At 42.2% G+C, this 21,448-nt stretch overlaps 1 protein-coding gene across 4 annotated transcripts in view; it reads right to left on the reverse strand.

The window, feature by feature from the left end:
* marchf8 (membrane-associated ring finger (C3HC4) 8) overlaps positions 1 to 19,433 on the reverse strand; it is a 54,471-nt gene extending 35,038 nt beyond the window's left edge. For all 4 annotated transcript variants that reach the window (XM_053874376.1, XM_053874375.1, XM_053874373.1 and 1 more), the window contains exons 1-2: positions 19,022 to 19,433; positions 1,763 to 1,954 (exon numbers count right to left, since the gene is read on the reverse strand). In XM_053874376.1, the coding sequence (XP_053730351.1) occupies positions 1,763 to 1,858 (96 nt within the window). In that variant the 5' untranslated portion in view covers positions 1,859 to 1,954; positions 19,022 to 19,433. The remainder of the gene's footprint in view (positions 1 to 1,762; positions 1,955 to 19,021) is intronic.
* Between the last annotated feature and the right edge of the window lie 2,015 nt (positions 19,434 to 21,448).

Genomic DNA, 21,448 nt, shown 5'->3' on the forward strand with positions numbered 1-21,448 from the left:
AAACCACATTGGATCTGTTCGACAGTGAATGACCAGGAAGCAAAAGGAGAATTGTGGCCACAAAGAGGCTTCCTGTATAGAGCAGCTAAAACAAAAGTTTGTTCGAAGACCTGGCGTCTGCTTTAAGAGAGTCCAGATGGGCGTTTGCTCCATGACTAAATCCTGGACACAAAGTCTGCTGAGCGTCAGACTGATCAGCATTCAGTAAACACCAGCCTTTCTCCCCTTCTCTTTTCAATCGCTGCATTTCTTCTGCACACATTTTGCTGAAGGATCCGCAGGGAGGACAAGAATCACTGCTGTTTACACACTTCATCCTCAGGAGGGTGAAAACCAGCGCAGCAAGCAGATAAAATTAAAGGAGGACTGCACTAATCTATACGTCTCGAGGTCAAATACAATGAAAAAAAAAAGATCAAGCAAGCAATCGACCAAAGTGGCGCATTTGCAATAAATGCTAATAAAGTGCGATTAGCCAGGTTTTGAGCTCATCTGGAAATTGAACTTCTTAATAGCTGCAACATGGCACCATATGCAGCATGTGAGAGGCCTCTTGAGAACACCTGTGCTGCTGCACTCGGTGCCCGGACTCTATTATGATGCGATGAGGCTGCAGGACTCAGACATATTGTCTTAGCACTCCTCTTTGTCCTACTACTGAGGGAAAAAAAGCGCCTGCTCTCAGAGGGCACTTTTGTTTGATGGAGCACAAATACGAGTGGGAGGGGGAGAGAGAGCACATAAACAAATGGTACACAGAGAGAGAAAGTATAGAGAAGAAAAGATAAAATGCTACTAAAACAAATGGTAACCGTGTTTTATATCGAGCTGCCCCAGTCTAACTATAATCCACTTTCACCTCACTTGTTGGACGTAATCGCATTAGTTATATGATCGAAACCATTTATGACTGCCAACCAAAGCCTGGGGGCAGAATTTCGTCCAGCAGCCAGGGTGCAGTGAGCACAGGAATCGTCTTTAGTTTTAGTAGAAGTGCTCACAGCTGGGCATACAAGCTCTACATTTGGTAAAGGTTCTTGTCTGGGAACCAGTCCAGGATAAAAATAAGTCCTTGCCCCAGGTGGAAGTGTTCAAATATCCCCGGGTCAGGCAGGATGAAGTGCCTCCAGTAATGAGGACAGAATGTGTGCTGCTGAAATAAAGAGCTGAGCCAAAAGGAAACTCTCCTTCAAATCTCCTACCTTTCAGCAGTGAAGGAAAGAATAGATTGCGGATAAAAGAGGCCAAAATGAGTTTTCTCTGCAGGATTGCCGGACCAACACTCCTCAACAATGAGACAAACCAGTATAGGGAGAGGAGAGGAAAGTCTAGGCTCTTTTCTTTGGCTGCTGTTCCCGGGTTACAAAACTCAGGCAGGCGGACAGATGAAGGGATATTGAAAGGCAAGACCAGTGTTTCTGCGCTTCAATAGTTCAATGCTGCGAGTGACACCGCTGTGATCAAACGGTTTCGCTGCAGGGTGTCTGGACTCTCCATTAGGGGGAGCAGCTTGGCCATCCAGCAGAGGCTCAGAGTTGAACAATGTCTGTAGCTATTGCGCTCAAACGTGCCAACAATACATTGATTATAACATGGAAGTCTGTTTGATGCATTAAAAAATGGTGATGCTCAATATGTAATACACTTCACTTTTTGATTCATCTAGACAGAGTGACTGCGAGAGGACAGTCCAGCATACAAAACACTTCTGCAAACACTTTCAATATTGAATAAAGAGTCGAGTCAATGGATGCTGACGTACCTGCTTGTCCTTGTCTTTCGACTTGCCACTCCCCGACACCCGTGACGAAGTGACATCCCGCGGGATGACGGAGATTTGGTGCAGTGGCATGTTCATCCCAGCAGATGCAACCAGGGACGCTCACGTACGCACTTTGTGTCCCAAGCAGAGAGCAATGACCATGATGGTGTTAACGCCCACAATTCCAGGCTCCTGAGGAGACAAGACATTTTTATCAGCAAAGTGAATGAGTCAGAGAGAAACTAGGAAACGTAATTATTTTGTGTTTCTAGCTCACACTCTTTCACTAATTATTTATGGATCTTTAAATATATTTACATGATAATTCATTGTATGTATGTTCTGTTTACATTTTACCCCACAATTATCATTATTATTATTATTATTATTAATCTGAGATTATATTTACTTTCTTCACATAATTCTGGTGAGAGATCTTTTAAAATGTAAATGTAAAGTATTTTTTAATAAAAAAATTAAAAAATATTAAAATATTATATTATTATTATCATTTTTTAAAGTAACTCTTGCAACAGTCCAGCTTCATCTCATCGTTTATAAATCGAGATAGTGAAGACTGATCTCTTGGACAGATTATTGTCGAAGCTCTTTTAATAAAATATGTGGGAGCACAAGAACGTATCCCATTAAGTTTGACTGCTGACCTGCAGCCGAAGATCTCTGACGCAGTGACCAGCTCTCTGGTGACAGCGCGCACTACAGAGAATAATAAATGGTCAGGGAACCAGTGATGAAGTGTGAAATAAATCAGTGCCGATGTGATCAAGGTAACGCTTTTAACCCTCAGGAGTTAAAACAGCTCCTCCAGCAGAGTGCAGCGTTGCACAAGACTATCTCAAACAGAGCAGGCAGAGTTGCCATGTCCTGAGGAGTTACACAAGCGCTCCTTAACTTCTTCTAATGCAGCCATCTGTACTGCAACAGACAGCAATTAAGCGCCAATATTCTAAGCACACTGCATGTGTGTGTCAGCACGCATGCTCATCTGCAAAGCTCCACACCATGAAAATGAGGAGATTAAGAAACCAAAAAGCTGCAGACAGATGGGGGTTCAGTAAAATGTCAGTAATCAGAAGGCAACGATGAAAGCAGAGGGTGTGGGATGATGATGAAGATGACAAGAGCTTTGACTCAACGTGACAAAAAAAATACACTGTTGATGATGAAAGACATTAAAATGTATCTGATAAAGTGTAAAATAAGGCCACAGACTGATGAGTAACAGAGATGGGACAAAACCTTGATGAATGTCTTTTGGGTTTTTCACATGAGAGGTTCCGTCTACACATGGATGCCAAACATGACAACAGCCAGGCAGAGTACAGGCCAGTACATTTTGCGGTATACAGTATTTGTAGATATGACACGCCCCCCGGTGATGTCATGGCTCGCAAGCTCAGACCAACTTTTCCACTGTTGTGAAAGGCCTATGGCAGAAGTAGCACCTGCAGTATTAGTGTATTTTGATTTAAGATGGTCCTGTAGTCTACTTAACTAGATATTGGAAACCAGAAAAGCACTCAGAAAGTGCAATTCTCCGCCGAGCAGCCGCAATCCGGACATCCTGGACAAAATGCCAATCTGGCACAAATGCCAAAAATGGTCTCCCATTGTGAAAGAATCCTTTAAAAAATTCAGGGACAGTGTCTATCCAAGAGCTGTCATTGAAATAAACTCGATTCTGGATTTGCACTGACCACTGGCCACCTGTTACTGAGTAATAACAACAATATCTACCTCCTTAAGTTTTAAATTTTTTAATACCTGTACATATCAGCATCTTTTGTTTACACTGCACTGCACTTTATTACCACTTAGTTTTTATTATTATGCTGTTGCACAAAGGAGATGCCACTTAAGTTCCATGTATCATCCGCTACAATGACAACAAAGTCTATTCTGATTCAGATTCTGATGAAAATTCAGGGATCCAGAGGGTGATCCGGATCACTCCCAAAATTCCAAGACTTGTTCCATGTCCCAGGTCACGGATTTCTTGAAAATTTCATCAAACTCCATCCATAACTTTTGAACAAAGACAAACAGAGAGACAAACCAACGCGATCGAAAAACAACCTCAGAGGTAATGACAACAACAATAGTAATAACAACAATCTTTGCTGTACTGTAGAGGCTCTCTTGTTGGTTTCTTCCTCATTTCCTGAGCGCAGGGGGCTGTCAAGACACTTAAACTGAGTTGACTAAAAAATCAGAGTTTGCTGAAGGGAATAAATGAGGGATTGAGGGAACTGGACTGGACCAAAAGACTCACCTGCTAACTTGAAAGTGAAAAAAGAAGAAAGAATGTATCATCATTGTTTTTCAGATGATAGAAGTCTTTCTTGAGAGCAGCATGGGAGCCCTTCACCTCTATTTGTCTGGCCCTGATGAGCCTGGTGTGAAGTTCAAGTCTCCGCTGCAACATTTGCAGTCCTGCTGTTGATGAGTTTCGATCAGTACTTTGCAGTTCTAGCCGCCCAACACACTTCCTTATTTGCTGATGTTTTTCCACCAGTAGAGTTCTTATACCGGTCCATGGTTCTTCTTCTCATTCATCTTGTTTGAATTTATCATGCAGCAATAACCACTTGCACTAGCCAAAGCACAGCACAACATTTGTGACACAAATGTATTTGCCATCGCAGTCATGAGTAAAGTTGATGGGCAGAGTCAGTGTTTTCAGAATAAAGAACAGCAGCTTGCATCAGGCTGCTGACAACAATGCCGTCCGCCACATATTTAATTGCCACTTTTCTCCTCCCAACACGCGTCACACCGAGTAACTTTTCAAATAGAAACCTGGTTAATGTTGACGCACATAATCCAAGTACTTCCATCTCTGAGTTCCCAATTGAGTCCCCATCCTTCAGGCATCTGTTTCCACTTCCCAGCTGCCTCTCCGACTAAAACAATATCATCACCTCCAAAATGCGCTCCAACTAATCACCCTATCAATTTAAGACTGACCCGTTGCCATGGCAGCAGCTCCGGGGTTCAATTTGGGCTGCCAGGGCGAAGTCGGATTCAGATTAATAGATCCGACTCTGACGGGTTAGATGAAACTCCAATTAAACTTCCGACTGAGGCAGGGCTGCGGGGAATATCTCACTTCAGTCTGGGAGCCGTCAGGAAATGAGACGGAGTCTTCTCGACCTCGACGCTGGAGATATGGGTGAGCGATTGAAGGGTTGAAGTTGAGAGGCTTAAGCACTTGAGCTGAGTGAACCATCACTATTATGATTTGGGTTGATTTCAGGGTCATTTAACAATTACAATTACGACCCAAGAAGCCGTTCTGGTCTTCTCCAGCATGTAAATCACAGACTTGGCAGCTCAGATGTGTCTGCAGTTACTCTTCTCCTCATGTCGCTGCTGTCAGACCAGACATGATATGTAGCTGACAGACCACTTTTCAGCTCAGAGGTGCAACCAGCCAGAAAAACGCATCTGTGTATCAATCAACCGGAACACGTCTGGATCCTGATCCACATCTAGTTCACCCGCAGGGAAGACATGGAGCTCAGACCTGACTATTGAAGGATAGTTCGGCTCTTCACCGTCAACTTTCATGAGTCTTTTTTTTATGCCCAAAACTGAGGCATTCCAAAAGCGTGTCATGCTGACTCTGTGCTCTGGCAATAAACGGTGAGTAATACAGGAACTGCATGACACAAGTCTGTCCAAGTCACGAAAACGTGAACCCCCAAACAAATTAATTTTACAATGAGTTGAGAAAGATCTCTTGATGATCCAAGCCTTTGGACCGCCACTCTCATCGGCATCGGACGTCTGGCGGGCGAGGGTTGATGCTTCAAAGTTAAACATGATTCAAAGTATTTGAAATCTATTTTGAAATGTCACCAGAAGTGATTTCACTTTTTCCACTTATTTCCTGTAACGATCATCTCATATTGCAACTTGACCAAAACCGCTGCAATAAATAGAACTCAGTTCTATTTCCATCATGGTGCAGCGTGGTTCAGCGTCTCATTTGGTGTGAGTCGTTCTGTTGAGTTGCGCAGCTCAAAAAACGCTTTTGGTGCGAGTCCGGCATAAGAGATGAGACCATCGACCACAGCATTCTAAGGGTACAACAGAAAAAAGTAGTAAGATACACCACACTACTGTAGGGTCAAACAGCCATCCAACACAATAAACCTATGAACCTGTTGTACAGACATAGCATTACAGCTAGCCTGGATCGGGTGGATACAGTTTGTTAGAGAGGTTTTCCTTTAATATAAAGGCTTAACAGATCTAATGATATACGTAACACTGTACTAACAGCATCATAATATACAGGTAACAAGTATTCCATCGCCAAATTCCTGCAAATACCCAGCTGAAGATTTAATAGGGAAAAAATGGCAGAATATTTACAATCATTCATGTAAACAGATGTAAATGAATGATTTAAACTTAAAATGTTATTTCTTTAGAATTAAAAAAAAATATTTTATTGATTCAAAAAAGAATATGTTGAGTTATTGAGTTAAAAGATGGTGGTTTAGAAAGTAAGAACAATATGTAAATTAAATTATTTGAAAACAATCTAAAAAAAATTAAAATCAAGCATTTATTATTATTTATTATTTATTGACAGGATTTTCATCTACAGAGTATGTTTTTCCACGTTCACCAAAAATACCTATTATTAGCACACAATCATTGCTATTCAAGTAATAAAACAAAAAAGGTAGCTGTAAACAATAAATACAGAATATTAAGTTGGTCCCACTACAAATTCACACACCTCAACAGGTCATCACTCGCACATGCTGGAGATAAAAAAAACTTTGGGAACACAGACCACGTCTGTGAGCAGCTTATGTAACCTATGATAAAACGTCCAATAACTCAAAGTATCAAACCGAAACAGGAATAATTTACTCACATAAACGCGCTGCTCTACATTATAATTTACTTAGAATCCGTTTTGGAGTGTTTTATTACACGGTGGAATACATTTCCATAATGCGTTTAGTATAATGCCATTTCAAATGTTGCCTCATCACTTATCCACAGCAGTAAATATGACTTCTCCATTTCCCAGTTGAAACATTGATGGATTTGTCAGAAGAATAATGAGCTGGTTCAGTGTATTCATGAATTTTATTAGTCTCGTTTTGAACAAGATGAAATGTTATGATGGGTGAAGTGTCTTGGGAGAGTGAACTTGAAGTCACGCCAAGTGTTTTTCTACAACTCCTCAGTATCATGTCATGAATACATCATCTAAACAGCCAAAAACTTGAAAACAATTCAGCTCCATTTCTGCAGAGCTGCCACCATGAAATGGCCTGTGCCAGTGCCACTTGCTTCTGCTGTTGACTCTTGTAGAGCCGGAAGAAATAAGACATACCAGCAACACCATTTAAGTATAAAGCACAAGCTTCTGTGTCTAGTGGAACAACCAAACACAGCCACAAAAAAAAAATATTGCAGGTGCAACTATGGCTGCCAGTACGGTGGAACAGTTACCTCAGCATGTATAGTTACTCCTACTGCAGCGGTTGTTCTCACACAGAGAATAGCTGTTACAAGTGCCGGCGTTGACACACACAGTCACATTACTGATGATCCTACACTTGACAAGCTACTATCTGTGATCACTGACTGTTGCAATATAGCCATTTCTGCTCATAACGTTGACACCCGCTATTAGGATTTATGCTCCCGCTGTCACTGCCAGCACTTCCGCTGTCACAGTTGCTGCTATTATCAACATTTGAGTTAATGTGTGTACAAGTCTGAACAACCTTCATGTTGTTTTAACTCATCCTGTTTCTGCTCCATGATTTATTTTGTTAAAAACAACAGCCACCGGTTCTAGTTCTGATCATTTTCTCATCACTGATCCTATTAAATCTGGGTGCTACTCACAGTGGTGACATTACATGTGTTGCTGCTCTTACTGTGACTGGTACGACAGTTTTAAATAGTGTTGTTCACGTGCAGCCAGTTGCTTTACTTGCTCCTGTTTACACAGGTCTGTTGTTTCTACTAGTTACTAGGGCTGCGACTAAAGATTATTTTGTTGGTCAGCTAGTCACTGACCACCAAAGTGAATTGGCATACGACATGTACAGGTTGACAAATATGCCACCACGGTGGATTGTAGGTAAATATCAATAAATATACATTAAAAAAATGGATGTAGTAAAGGACACGTACTCTACTCTGGCTTGTGTTAAATACTGCTTTGAAACTTTTACAGTTCAATTGCTCAAAATGTGTTGTGGAAGGCATGTTGCCTTTCATGTGTCCTTTGATGTAACTTTGTAAAACGGACCTCAAAGTTAAATGTTCTCGGTTGAGATGGTCTTGGACTCTCAGGTTGAATTGTACCAAGAGAACGATGACATCCTATCGATTATAGTCGATGATGTCCATCTGTTCTACTAGTTACATAGAACAGATTTGTGTGTTCACTACACAGCAGTCAAAAGCAGCAGTAAAAATAAAGGAAAATATTTATAATGTAAAAATAATTTATTTCATAGACAGAGGAATATCACATCGGTTGCTTCTGACAATCATTTCTATCACACAGGAAGAACTATTCAACTGCAAAAGAGTGCAGAAGAAGACTACCTGTCATCTCCTATTTGCAGTCCAGGTAATCCAAGTACTTGATGTGGTTGAGCGAGTTCAGTCGAAAAGCAGCTGGTTGTCAAAACAGAGCTTCTGTTCGTGACATTCATATCAAGAAAAAAATGTGCGCTTGAGGTACAAACTAAAAAAAAGATCTCAAGAGGATGTTTCGTCTGCTCACTTGGACCAGAATAGATGCCGTTAAATCTCCCCAGACACTCAGGAACTGGGCCATTCAAAGTTCAGAAAAATATTTAATGGAAGCCCAATTCTTTCAGCAAATGTTTAGCTTTGTGACATGACGGTGCCAGTGTGTCGGAGCCTGAAAATAAATGGTGTGATAGACGCAGAAGAAGCAGCTGCTTGTATCTACAGAGGTGAAAGTCAGAAAAATGTTAATGTAATTCATCACATTTGTTCATGGGGGGAAAAATCCAATAGCAGCTCAAAGCCACAAAAAAAGCTGACTTTTTTGTGTTGAAAAGATACACTTGCATTACTTTCTGGACACACATACTAAATACCAGGTTTCATGTCAGGTTCAATCGACTCCAAGCAAACAATCGGTCATGCACAGCATATCAAGGATGGAGTCAAGTCAAGAATTACTGCATTAATAACTAGCCACATATTCAAAAAACACTCCTCATCATGCATCTTGAGCAGTCGCTGATGAATAAAAAAAAAAAAAAAAAGATCACAGATACAAGATATGCTCGATAAGTCTTTGGGGTTCAAACCACTGCATATAAAAGACTAAATATAACCTGAAGATGGCCCAGTATTCGGCGTAAGAAAGTGGCAAAATAACACAGTCATGCACTGCAACTGTGCTGCAAGTAATATCAGGTTAAATATACCATAAAAACATGATAGCAAAACCTACATTTCCATCAGAATGTTTGGCTAGAATTTCAAATATTGATATTCAAAAGTGCAGAACTTAAGTGATACCTATTTGTACTTCTGAGTACCAACAAAATAATGTACAAATGCCACAAATGTATGGCCTCTTTGCTAATTCTTACTGACTTGAGTTGATTTATTTTAATGGTACACATCAACCAACCAATAGTATCTTTTCTCGAGATGGGTTTTGATTCAGAGTTCCTAAATCAATTTCATTACCCAGAGCTTGATAGGAATTATAATACCATTTCTTTTCAATTTAGTTCAGGCTATTTCAGTGACAGCATCAATTTTGGTCGGCTATGGAAGACGTTCTCATGGAACTGATGCTGCATTGGCGCATTATTAAAGCTATTCATGTTGATCTTGTGGTTCAAACTACGGGCTGTACGACAGGAGACTCGTGAAATAATTGAGTCAGTGATTTCATAAATCAATAACAGGCCTTGCAGAGGAAAATCGATTCAGATCGATTAATCTGTCTTTTTTTTGTTTTTTTTTTACTCAACCCTTGTCATTTCCTCTCATAACTCCTGCAACAGTGAGGTTAGCGGCAACCACACAAGTCAATATGACAGCAAAACATACTTAGCCTGTTTAGTACAGACATTTGGCGGGTTATGAAGTATGTAATGACAACTGCATTTCACTCTCAGAAACGCAGTAATCGTGATCATAAATATTGAAAAGTGCTTCGGCATTTGAACCGTTTACAGAGTGAGCTAGTAACTAACCTTTGAAACAGTGTAGCCGACTATTGCTCGGTATGAATCGCAACCATTGGCTTTGTGAACCGAATCATAATAAGTGCAGCCATATTTTAACATGAAGTGATTTTCACCATTGAAAATGAATATCACACTTGAATAGACGATCATGGCAGCAGGTGGTTAGGACAACAACACTAAAAAGTAACAGTTTCCCTGTCACTTAAATGTCAATTGCACAAAAACGTGAAAGCCGCAGGACACGACAAAAATGATTTACAGGAAGTGCACATCAGACATGCAAAGTCCGGTTTGGATTATAAAGGGGAAGTAAAACGGCATGAAGCTGCTGTTTATGTAAAAAGAGTTACAGTTAAAAAGGAAGTAAAACAGGGCAGAGGTCATTTGGGATCCAGCAGTAGAAAAGGTGACTAACATGCAGTCTTGTGGTTGCGAACATATCAGAAGCAGGTGGAACTCACACCTACAGTGTGAGTGTTGGGTGGCTTCTTCAGCAGACAGGAGAAGTGGCGGTGATGAAGAGGCTGTCATCAGGAGTCACCAGAAACAAAGGCAGCGCAGATGGTTTGGGCACGAGGACAACTCGCCACTCCACTATCACCTACAGAAACATTGTGTGTCTTGCATTAACCTCATGTTTTTCGAATGTGGCAGGAAATTGGAGACAAATATAACTTCCTGTGTACTTGCCGTGAGTTAGGCAACTAGTGAGACTCAGCCACAGTCAGGTGCTCATGATGCCTCTACAAAAGAGGCAGAACACATAACCAGACACACAGTCATATGATGACGCAGGCTGCTGACACTCCAACAGCTTACCCAACGGAGGGCAGACTCAGATCAAATGCAGCCGCGCTTCATTGGATTTATTCCACCTAAATCACATTTGTACGTCTAAACTCGTAGCAATTCAGAAGTGTAACTTCTACATATCGTCGCGTCGGCAAAACAAATTGGTATCAGCCACAGAGGGAAGAGATCAATGTGGACATCAGTGGGAATAACTGAAACAGGAACTCCCCAGAAACAAGCGCACATCGACGAGGGAGCGCGCATTTACATCGCTGATAAACGTGGGAGAGAAATTAGGTCGCATTTGGGATTCCATCCCAATCATGATTGAAATTTAAGCAGCATAGCACGTTACAGAATTGTTGATCAACAGGCACCGTTCACACAGAGGATATAATCCTTCACATGTGTCAACCATCTTTATTACAAAACTTGAATTGAAAACAAAGTGATGGAATTCAACTTGAGAGAAACAGGGCCCTTTCCACTTGGCCTGGAGGAGAGTGATTCTCATCTGTTAAACAAATGTTACCAACAAAAGAGGTTTGCACAAAATGTTAAATAAGATCATGTGGGGTTTTTTTTTTTTTGCTAATGACCCTTGTGCTGCTGTTTAATCTGTTACCACCGGCTCAGAACCAACCCTCACAACTCTGTCAAGGGCAACATTCCAGCCGCTCGACGGATGCTTGTGTTTGTACAGCGATGAAGAAGAGATACAGAGATGGACGAATTCTAATCATTAATCATTTACATTGTTTCATTTTCAACCTTATTTTTGTTTCCCGGAGTCTACCTGACAAAGACCTTTGGTCTCTGGACATGTAACCATGTTATTCAGCGATTTCCATTCATACATTTATATATTACCTTATTTCCATATGTACATCTTTATTAGATTGTAATTATTCTTCTTTTCTAAAATAAGATTTACTCATATTCACTCTAGATTTCCTTGTGATGCCTCCATTCCCTTGTGTATATGTTTACCAGGCCTGAAAATTTACTGGACCAACTGACTGCCTGTCGGCGCGATGCATCATACTCAATACAAACATGGAGCCTAGTCGAGAAGATGACCCTCAACACTGCGCCCAGGGTTGTGTTTATACGTTATACGTTACGTTATATAGATATCTTAGTAGTTATATATAAATATATTTATTTTTCATGTGCGGCTGTGCTTTGTTCCTTTCTCTGATTTTATTTAAGCAAATGATAATTATACTACTTTCTACTAATATTGTACAGTGATAAAAGGTTTTTCTTTTAAAGGTTCAATAGTTATATCAATAGTTCATTTCAATGTTTACATCATTTCATATCAATTCATTATATGCAGGTCAGACAAGTGTTTATATGCTGATTGTATCACAGATGTTGTACATGTTATTAGTTCATGTATATCATTAAAATACATAAGTTGCAATTCAATTTTTCTCAAAATCATGCAGCCACATATATAACAATATTGTTTTTCAGATGTATTTAATATATAGTTATTTTATCCAGAAACATTTATAAATTCTTAATTCCTATTTCCAATTACATTTTTTCACTGCACATTTCCACATTTATGGAGCATTTATTTATGACTACGATAGACATACATCAAGTAGCCAGCGGCTCGTAATTGGTAGACATCACTCACGGAGCTTCAGCGGTGTAACGGCGGCCCAGAGTTGATGTTTATTAAAGTATTGATCACAGTGGACAAGTGGACCTGGGACGGCTTGCTCAGCTCTTCTTTATTGTCTAGCTTCACTTTGACTCTCCTGCAAACACATTTTGGACATGCATGTACAGGCCAAACATGCTCATGTACGGCCCAGTTACTTCCCACCTAGAAGAAATGAGTGGGAACGCCGGAAGCTCTAATGATACCATCAAACATCGAGAACTACCTGCAGCACCCCACGGTCTATTCAGCTGAGCCAGCACTTCTGCCCGGCTGATATATAGCTGCTGTCCGGACCTTCAACAGCAAACTCTATATTATCATTTCATATCAAGCGCATTCATCACGACTATGCTAGGAGAACAGCTGTAGAGCAGGAGGGAGCGCCACATGGCTGCAACCTATTTGCTACATTCCAAACCTAGAGCTTGTTTTACGTGAATCCCTAACACTCAAGGGAGGCTTAATTCATCTGAAGGCTGTGACATCATCCGTGGGTGGAAGTCACAAGATTGGATCAATCTTCAATTCCCTGTGGGACGCAGCAGACCAGCCCTCAAGTGACTGCGGAGCTCGGAGGCTGGGATTGAGTTAGACAGAAGACGCTGCGTGACGTATTACAGCGTTATTATATTACATCTCAGACAGACGCTGACACAACTCGACTAGCACCGGAGGACATGTCCAAATCATTGTCAAAGTAAAATGGAAACTTCGCATGAGGGTCTCATTTTAAATCAAAGTTTTGTTCAAAGCTCTGCACATGTTGCCTCTCCAGGAGTCACACAGAATATGTGCTAAACTGGATGCATTTCCTGCCTCTTGCATGAATCAATATCACTGTGAGGTGGGATACATGAGGGTCATCACTGAGCTCGACGCTGGTGAAGACGTCCTCCTTCCCTCTCGAGCCGTCCACCTCAATCTGACACAGCTAATGGTTTTAAAAGGGGAGATCTGTAGTTCCTGTGAGACTTCATCGTCACTTTTTCATAGTGGTCAAAGAATGAAATTATATCCTGGATGTTTATCATGATCAAGCAGCAGCTGAGCACATTCATCGGAGCTCAGTTGTGTAATGTATTTAGTAGTGTATATTTGTGCCAACAATTGCATTACATGTTCACTCTGTCCTTGAATCTGCTTTTTCTTGCACACTCTTTTCTATAGCTTTTTGCACTGTATTATATTATTTTATAATATTATTCCTTTCTATTTTTTGCAATATGTGTACAGAGCATGTAACATAATTTCAATTGGGATTAATAAAGTTTTCTGATTCTGATTTTCAAGAACTTCAATTACTTTCAAGTATTAAAAGAATAGTGCTGTCAAAACTGCTACAACAAGATAATTTTGCATTCTCCATCCAAAATCAGTTATTTATTTAATTCATGCTGTGTTGGGGGTAATACCATGGTGTCCCAGGGTAAACAGAGTTGGCCATGCCTGGGAGTCACCAAGCAAAGCCGCCTCAACTGGTGGTTCTACGGCGTCCCCCCGATGACAGAGCGACCCATGGAACTCAGCCTCAGTGGAACAGGGGGGGCACTGGGCCAAAGACTAGGGAAGTGAGGAGTCTTGTGGTTTTTGCTCCACATCATTGGTCATTTTGTTCCATCCCCTTCATATAACTAATCGTACGGGGGACACAGAGGAAGTGCCCTCTGCCAAAATTTGGCATCCCAGAGGCCAGACACAGAACTTGTACTCATAGCAGACAAGAAAAGGCAGGGTTCCCCCCAGCGCTTTTGCAGCATAGGGGGTCCCTATGCTGGGATTTCATATAGGAAATTTAGTGGTTAGTGGACAATTTGCCCCAGAAAATGTTTATTCGCATGTCCGTATTTGAATTTCAAGGACACATAGACCCCTAGTGATGCTTGAGCACCAGTCCTTTATCCCTGCGTGAGAAAAATGCCACCCCTGGAGCCCTTTTTTTGCTTTATTCTTAAAACATTGAAGAAAAAAGTGACTGTATTTCGGTGTCTAACAGCACATTTCTTTGAGTTCACTGTCGTTCCTGACCTGCACTGCAGTGCTAGCAAGTCCTGCGGCGGCCCCTCCCACTTCTGCTCAGCCAGCTGTCCTCGTTATTTAGTTTGATATTTTGAATTTTTTAAAAATTAGAAGACCAACGCTGACCCAGCAACCATAGGTTCCTCAGGGACGTGCTCTCACCACGAACCAGAGTGAGTAAAGTTGCATGGCAGTCGGGCTCTGCAGTTTTTGTGAAGTGATGTTGAATAGACTCAGATTTTTGAGCTTCAGAATGTTTGAAAATCCAAATGAACCAACCCTACTACAACAACATTTGTTTGTGATGGGTGCACTTTTTGGACCCCCGCAAAATGTCTGTGCACACACACATGCACTGTGCAACAGAAAAACAAGACAAATGTCACCACACTACGCTGCTTTAAATTCACAGCTCTGTTGTTCTTCTGGCAGGTAGTTTCACTTCTAACCAACCACAATGTGCACACACGCGAAAAGCATTGGCGGTGAGAATGTTTGTGGCTGACTGCATCGAAATGTCAGCTGAAGCTGGGTTTTTCTTGTCTTATCCAGGCAATGATCGCTGAATGAAAGATAAGCAACTTAGAGCAGAACTTGAAAAGTGAAATGTACAGTAATCTCATTTTGCTCTGGTGTGTTGGTGACACCAGCTTTAATTTGACTAGCGTAAAGTTGTTTTTGCGGTCAAGTGTAAATTCTCCCTCTCAGTATCGAGGGACGTACCATGTGCTCTCCTTACATATGTTGTCAGAGAGCATTTTCTGCACTGTGAATCAACCAAGCCAAGCCGAAGCCAGTTCAGGCTGATCTTCTTTTGCAGGATGATTCACTTTAAAACCAAAATAATTGTTTAGTTTTTTCTTCAATGAACGCACTAACACATTCTTCTGGTTAAAGGACATTTGCAGCAATAGAAAAGAACAACAGAGGCTGTCAGGCTCATCTCCCATTTCATATTCCAGAATACTGTGGGAGGCTGATTTCACCACCACAGCCCATTGTGTCAAACAATGGCGGCAGTAAATGGGCAGAAAGCTGCTATTAGAGCCTTTTGGATGCATTCTTTCCCGCCATCAATTACTTGGCAGAGAATGTTTATTTCTGGATGGAGAATGGGAGTGGAGTCGAACGCTCGCTATCCCACAGTCCATTACCAAGACTAACTCCGTGGCTCTTTGGTCCAGGGGCTCAGAAAGTACCCTGTTCTAGTCAGTCAACGTAATCTCAGTCTCAGACTTAAAGAACGCTTGACTAGCCAACTCATCCAGTAAAGACGATGAATTTGGCTTCAACCTCTGGGTCGTCCCAGTCTTAGATGTTCAAGTTTCTGTCATTCTGTACAGGGCAAAAGCGGTGAGTAGATGCACTTTGACACAGAAAAACTGGTGGGTGTCCCACAGTGACTTACAGAAGAGGAGGTAGATGAGGACAAAGTGATAGTCCCCTCGCTTTATGACTTCAAGCATCCCTTCTACCGGAATGGACAAATAAAGTTTTTACCGCCATGCTTCCGGGGTGACCTCATTTTGAAACGTCTGTCACATTACGAATGAAGCAACCAACCGCCATGTAAACCAGCAGAGTGATCGTTCCTTTACAGTCGGTCAGGCTTATCACAAAGAATGTCCCTGTTTGACAACGGCATGAGAAGAACAAACATCTTGCACGCTCTGGTCAGGCTGGCAAGGTAACAGATTGATTTCCATTTGTGTTGCTCAGAGCATGCAGCGCCCACAGAAAATCACTTTCATACCAGCAACTACAATAAGCATTGTTCTGTCCGACATTCATTCTTCTATGGGATTTCGATTGACAGCCTAAGCAGCCACCTATCTTGACCTTCAGCATCCTTGCTAGTTCAGTTCGTGCCCCTGTGTGACTACAGAGCATGGTCTTGTGCCGCAGTGTTGTGTGTGTAAAATTCAGAATTTGTTTCGAACGTCGACTGAGACTGGACCCAAGCTCCTCGCAAGCCGAAGGAAGGAAGATCATGGGCAAAGCTTCATAAATATATATATATATATATATTAAAGCGGGAGGGCAGGAGAAGCTCTGTAGCCGTCAGAGAAGCAGCTGAGAATCATTGTTATCTCTCACTTCGTGCACTTCACAGATACCAGTGGGACACTGAGGCTTCTTATCAAACAAGCGTTTCACAACAGCCGCGCACACACAACACAATGCTACTGTGATGCAACTGCTTTGACTCCCAACGTTTTCAGTGGGCCTGGACGGGCATAATTGGGCCGGGATATCTTCACAGTGCACGCCAGGGCAGCAGATGTAAATGGATTAGCAGGTATGGTTACACATGTGTAGGATGGGTAAGTGAGCCTGCAGTCGATGGCAGAGCAGTGTAACATGAGACGCGCTGAAACCACTAAGTGATGGCAGAAATGGAGGAAATGTTGCTGCTTATTGATTAAATACAGGGAGGCCGAGGACGCGCTGCCATGTTACCCAAGACAGAATACGTGCTGGAGTTGCTCTGCACGTGAGAACAAGAGCAGCCATTTGAAAACATTTATCGATGGTCTTATTTACCTGCATGTAAATGTTCGTATGTCAAGATTGAAAACACTTAAATTGTACTATTTTCAATCATTTACAGCATCATCTCTGGCAGAACAACGGCTACACAGACCTGCCAGTGTTTTGGCAGCGGTGCTCAGCTCAGCATCGCACTGACACAGAAACAGATATTTATAGAGGAAGCGAGAGGGAAGACAATCACAGGTTCATGTAGGTGTAGAGTTGCAACAACAACACTAATACGTGTGTTAATCTCATTAGAGGTGAATGCAGTGAGCGGAAGCAGCCGACACTTTCATGTAAAGCACCTGGATCCCGGCCAGCATCCAGCTCACATTCGTCACGACAGAAAATCAAATAAAGCCTTCTCCAGCAATCTGAAACACACTGCTCTTCGCTGATCATGTTCCTTAAACTCAGGGTAAACATAATATAGGAAATTGAAAAATGACCGCCAGATTCTTTCCCACATTACGATATGAATGTAAGCAATGTGCGGCCTGAGGGCCAGAGGAGGCCCGTCACCTGTATCTCTGCGGCCCAGACGCCCATGTCGACATATATATATATTTATTGAAATTTATGTTGTCAGTTTATTTTGAGTTCTGTTGTGTGTGTTTTATTATAATCATAATTTTTATTCAATATTTTTCTATGTTTTTATGCCCACTTATGTTGATATTAATAAAAAGCTAGACATTATTTAGGTTTTATATATTTTATTTATAAAATTTGAATTTCACAAGACCCACTACTAACACAGTTTGACAACAATGTTAAAATGTAGCTTAACAATGAAGACTGGTTTCATTAAATCATGTTTTATCTAAACAGTTTTGACTATTTTCATAACCATATATACGGTTTCTTTTCCCACATATTGTATTTATTTATTGACATAACAAACAAAAAGGAAAAATTATTTTGATAGTCCACTAGTCACCAAGCATATGATGTGTACAGGTTGACTAACACTGTGAGTCTAGTGTCGAAAAAAGAATAGAAATAAAAACATAATCGTAAGCACTTTATATATTGTTAAATATGATTTTGTAACCTCAGATTTAAATTGCTTATAACGTGGCGTGAAAGGTATCTGTGGTGTCTGTGGTAAAATGGTCCCGTACTTTAGACATTTTGGGTGATGGTAGTCTGAGTCATTCGATGATGTCACGACTTGTCGACGAATGAACCTGTTGTCGAACCTGTCCTTTCGTCTACCGTCAACAGGGACGTTTTGGTTGTTACGACACAAAATTAAATACATTCATGACCAACATTAAACAGTAAAAAAATAGTCCACTATGTTGCTTAGTATTTTTTAGTCCTCATGTATAATTATTTGAATCATAAAAAGGAGCAGACGGCTCTGTGAAAGCATCCCAGAATATACCATTGAATTGCCCACCGCCGTTCTCCAGTATTCATGTCGGTGTCATGACGGTGTTGCAGACACGCCGAATTTAAAACAAACCATGTCCACACTTCATTTTCAGCCACGCTATCGGCGTCTTTAGGGTTTGACACTGACAAAACTCATTGGATTCTGAGTTTAGAAGATCAAAAACCAGAGACTGTAATGTCAAAGTTGGGTTTTCCGAGCATGAATCGATGATGATGATGATGATGGAGATTGATCGAGGAGAAGGGCTGAAACAGGAAGGAGCCCATTCTAGCCTCAGTGAGATGAAGACAAACTGCTGCTGTGATACATTTCAGAGGGAATAGCAAACGCTCTGGTGGGAATAAATCACAGGCAGATATTTTACATGAGATTGTTTGTCTGACACGTAGCAAGCAAACTGTGTGAACGAAGATGTTTTTCAGAAAATGCAGTTGAATAATTCTGTTCATGGAGAGAGAGAGAGAGCACTTTTGGTGAGGAGCACTGAGGAACTGACCGAAATACGAAGACTGCAGGTTGAACTACTGAAACAAAGGCAACATACAGACAAAACATCAACATTCCAATTCAAATGTTTGTACCTTTCTCCTCGTCCAGACGCCTCAGCTCAAGTCCCGCTGGTCAACAGCAATATTCCACACCGACCACCGTCTGTCCGCCGCTCCACCGACCGACTGACCGACACTCTGAGTGGGGCGGGCGGGCGCGGGGGGGGGGGTTTAATACACCTGCAGGGGAGTCCCGCCGAGAGCACGCGAAGACGAGGCGCTGCAGCGCAGCAAACGTCTCTCCATGTTTGTTCCACGCGGAGGAAGGGAGCGTGCGCTGCGTCTGCGTTCGCCTCCGACTGCTGGTCTCATCACCGGGCAGCTGATGGCGCGTCAGACACTTCCGCGTCAAGATGGAGACAAGAAGCGCTTCTCATTCGGCGTCGAGCACGCGCCCTCCCTTGGCAGCCAGCGTCGAGGTCGCGACACGAGCGCCGGCTTCACCTCCCGGTGGAGACGGACGGGTCGCGCTGGACTGCACACGTGGTGTCGTGACGTCATCAATTATGCTGGTTCAACTGTTATGCTCGCCATCTGCTCAGCTCAATGTGCGGCCCGGGGGCCAGTTGCAGCCTCCTCACGTACTTACCTGGCCCTCAAGAGCTCAATGTGTAACAATGAAACAAAATTGGGAGAATATATATATATATATATATATATATATATAAATAATCACATTTTTCGATCCCAATTTTAAATCTATCAAATCCATTTTTTACTCAAGAAACAAGTGATTCTGTCCTATGTGTCTCAGAATGTGTGAAATTCTCGACACTTTTGAACCGAAAACAAGTAGATAAATCAAAAAAGGCCCAATACAGAGAGGCCAAAGGGCAAACAAGCGGAGAGAGTTCTGCTTGACCGACCCACCCACTGACTCCTGACGCCCTGTTTGGCCGCGATGAGTAAAAACTCAAAATATCAGTTCCTTCCTGCAAACATCACCCACATAAAGACTGGACTGGAGATGACTGTACTAACCCGAGTCAATCATCAACAGTGTAATCCCACACCAACAGAGCCCCTCACTCACTTATTAAAGGAGGGGAATGTATCCTCTGTTGAGCCAGAGCGGCGTCTCTGCCTCTGTCAAACCTGCCATTGTCTCCAGGCTTATTACTAATGCACAGTCCAGCCCGTCGTCCTTGGGCTGGAACAACGGAGCCACTGTCTGCTCCCACAGTGCTCCGAGAATGAGTCGGACAAATTGTCAAACGAGGTGTCTTCGACCAGATACAGGCCGTCTGGCTGCAGGAGGGAATTGGAGGACACGTACGGAGGGACGGCGGGAGGGAGGGAGCCGCCGAGTCTGCTGCTGTCCACGCTGCCTTCTTTAATTGGATAGCGAAATGTTTCCCCGGGTTTCAAGTGGATGGAAGCCGTCGTCCACCAGAGCGAAAGATCAAAACATTGTTAGTGCACACGGCTTCCTAAATACATTTGAGATCAGTGGAACTCTTCAGATGCGTTCAGTCATTTATCTTGTGACAAACCCTGAGTTGCTCCACGTGTGCGATGTTGTTGCGGCAGGTTGCGTGGGCACACCTTTATTTGGTAAACAGAGCCGTTTACGTAAGACCGAGGAGAAGAAGAAGAAATCCAGCCAGCAACAAACAGGTTGCACAAACCCATCAAGCTAGTTTAATCCCATTCTTAACTTACATGTGTTGCCATTTAACCGTTGCAGTGCATTATGGAACTGAGAGGCGCTGGATTTTTAGCTGCTGGCGCATGTTTCTTGCTCATGGATCAGTTGTAAATAAAACCATGCCTTGTTTGTGAAAAGCCGCCAGGAAGGACAGTTTAAGTCCAGTTATCTCAGACCCAGTTCTGGCAATAGGGAACTGTGACTCAGGTCTGGTATCGTGAAGGAGTCCAGAATAATAATACCAGAGACAGGGAGCTTTGTTGTGACTCATCCGGCGGAGACAAGAACATATTTGCTCATCATCTTTAAGAGCAGTTTTCAGCTCTCAGCAGGAGTGACTTGTACAGCAGATCCATTCTAACATGAAGCTTTTATGAATCTAGTTGCACAGCTGTGACCAGTGAAAACACTTAACTAATTCATTCGGATTTCATCTTCGCTAAATTTCATTTCTGTCTCGTCAGACTTGGAAGTGGGGTAATTGGGCTCCTGGCAGACAAACACCTTTAAGACACATCTTTCAAATTCCAAGTCTGGTTTTCATCCGATGATTCATTTGGGAGCACACAGAGTCGCGCATGTTTTGATTTTGATGCAAAACTCAGTAAGAGACAGAATCTAAGTAGAACATGGACCCTGTAAAACAACATTACTTTGGGAGCACAACCTCATTCTGTTAGCTTTGCATGATACATTTACGCCGGACAAAAACCCTGGTTTATACAACCAACCACACTTCTCTCCTCCAGGTCTTCTATGGAGGTCGACTCTCAGATGGAATCTCTCCAGTATGTCCTAGGTCTGCCCTGGGG

Source organism: Synchiropus splendidus, chromosome 9 (assembly GCF_027744825.2).
Source record: "Synchiropus splendidus isolate RoL2022-P1 chromosome 9, RoL_Sspl_1.0, whole genome shotgun sequence".
NCBI lineage: Eukaryota > Metazoa > Chordata > Actinopteri > Syngnathiformes > Callionymidae > Synchiropus > Synchiropus splendidus.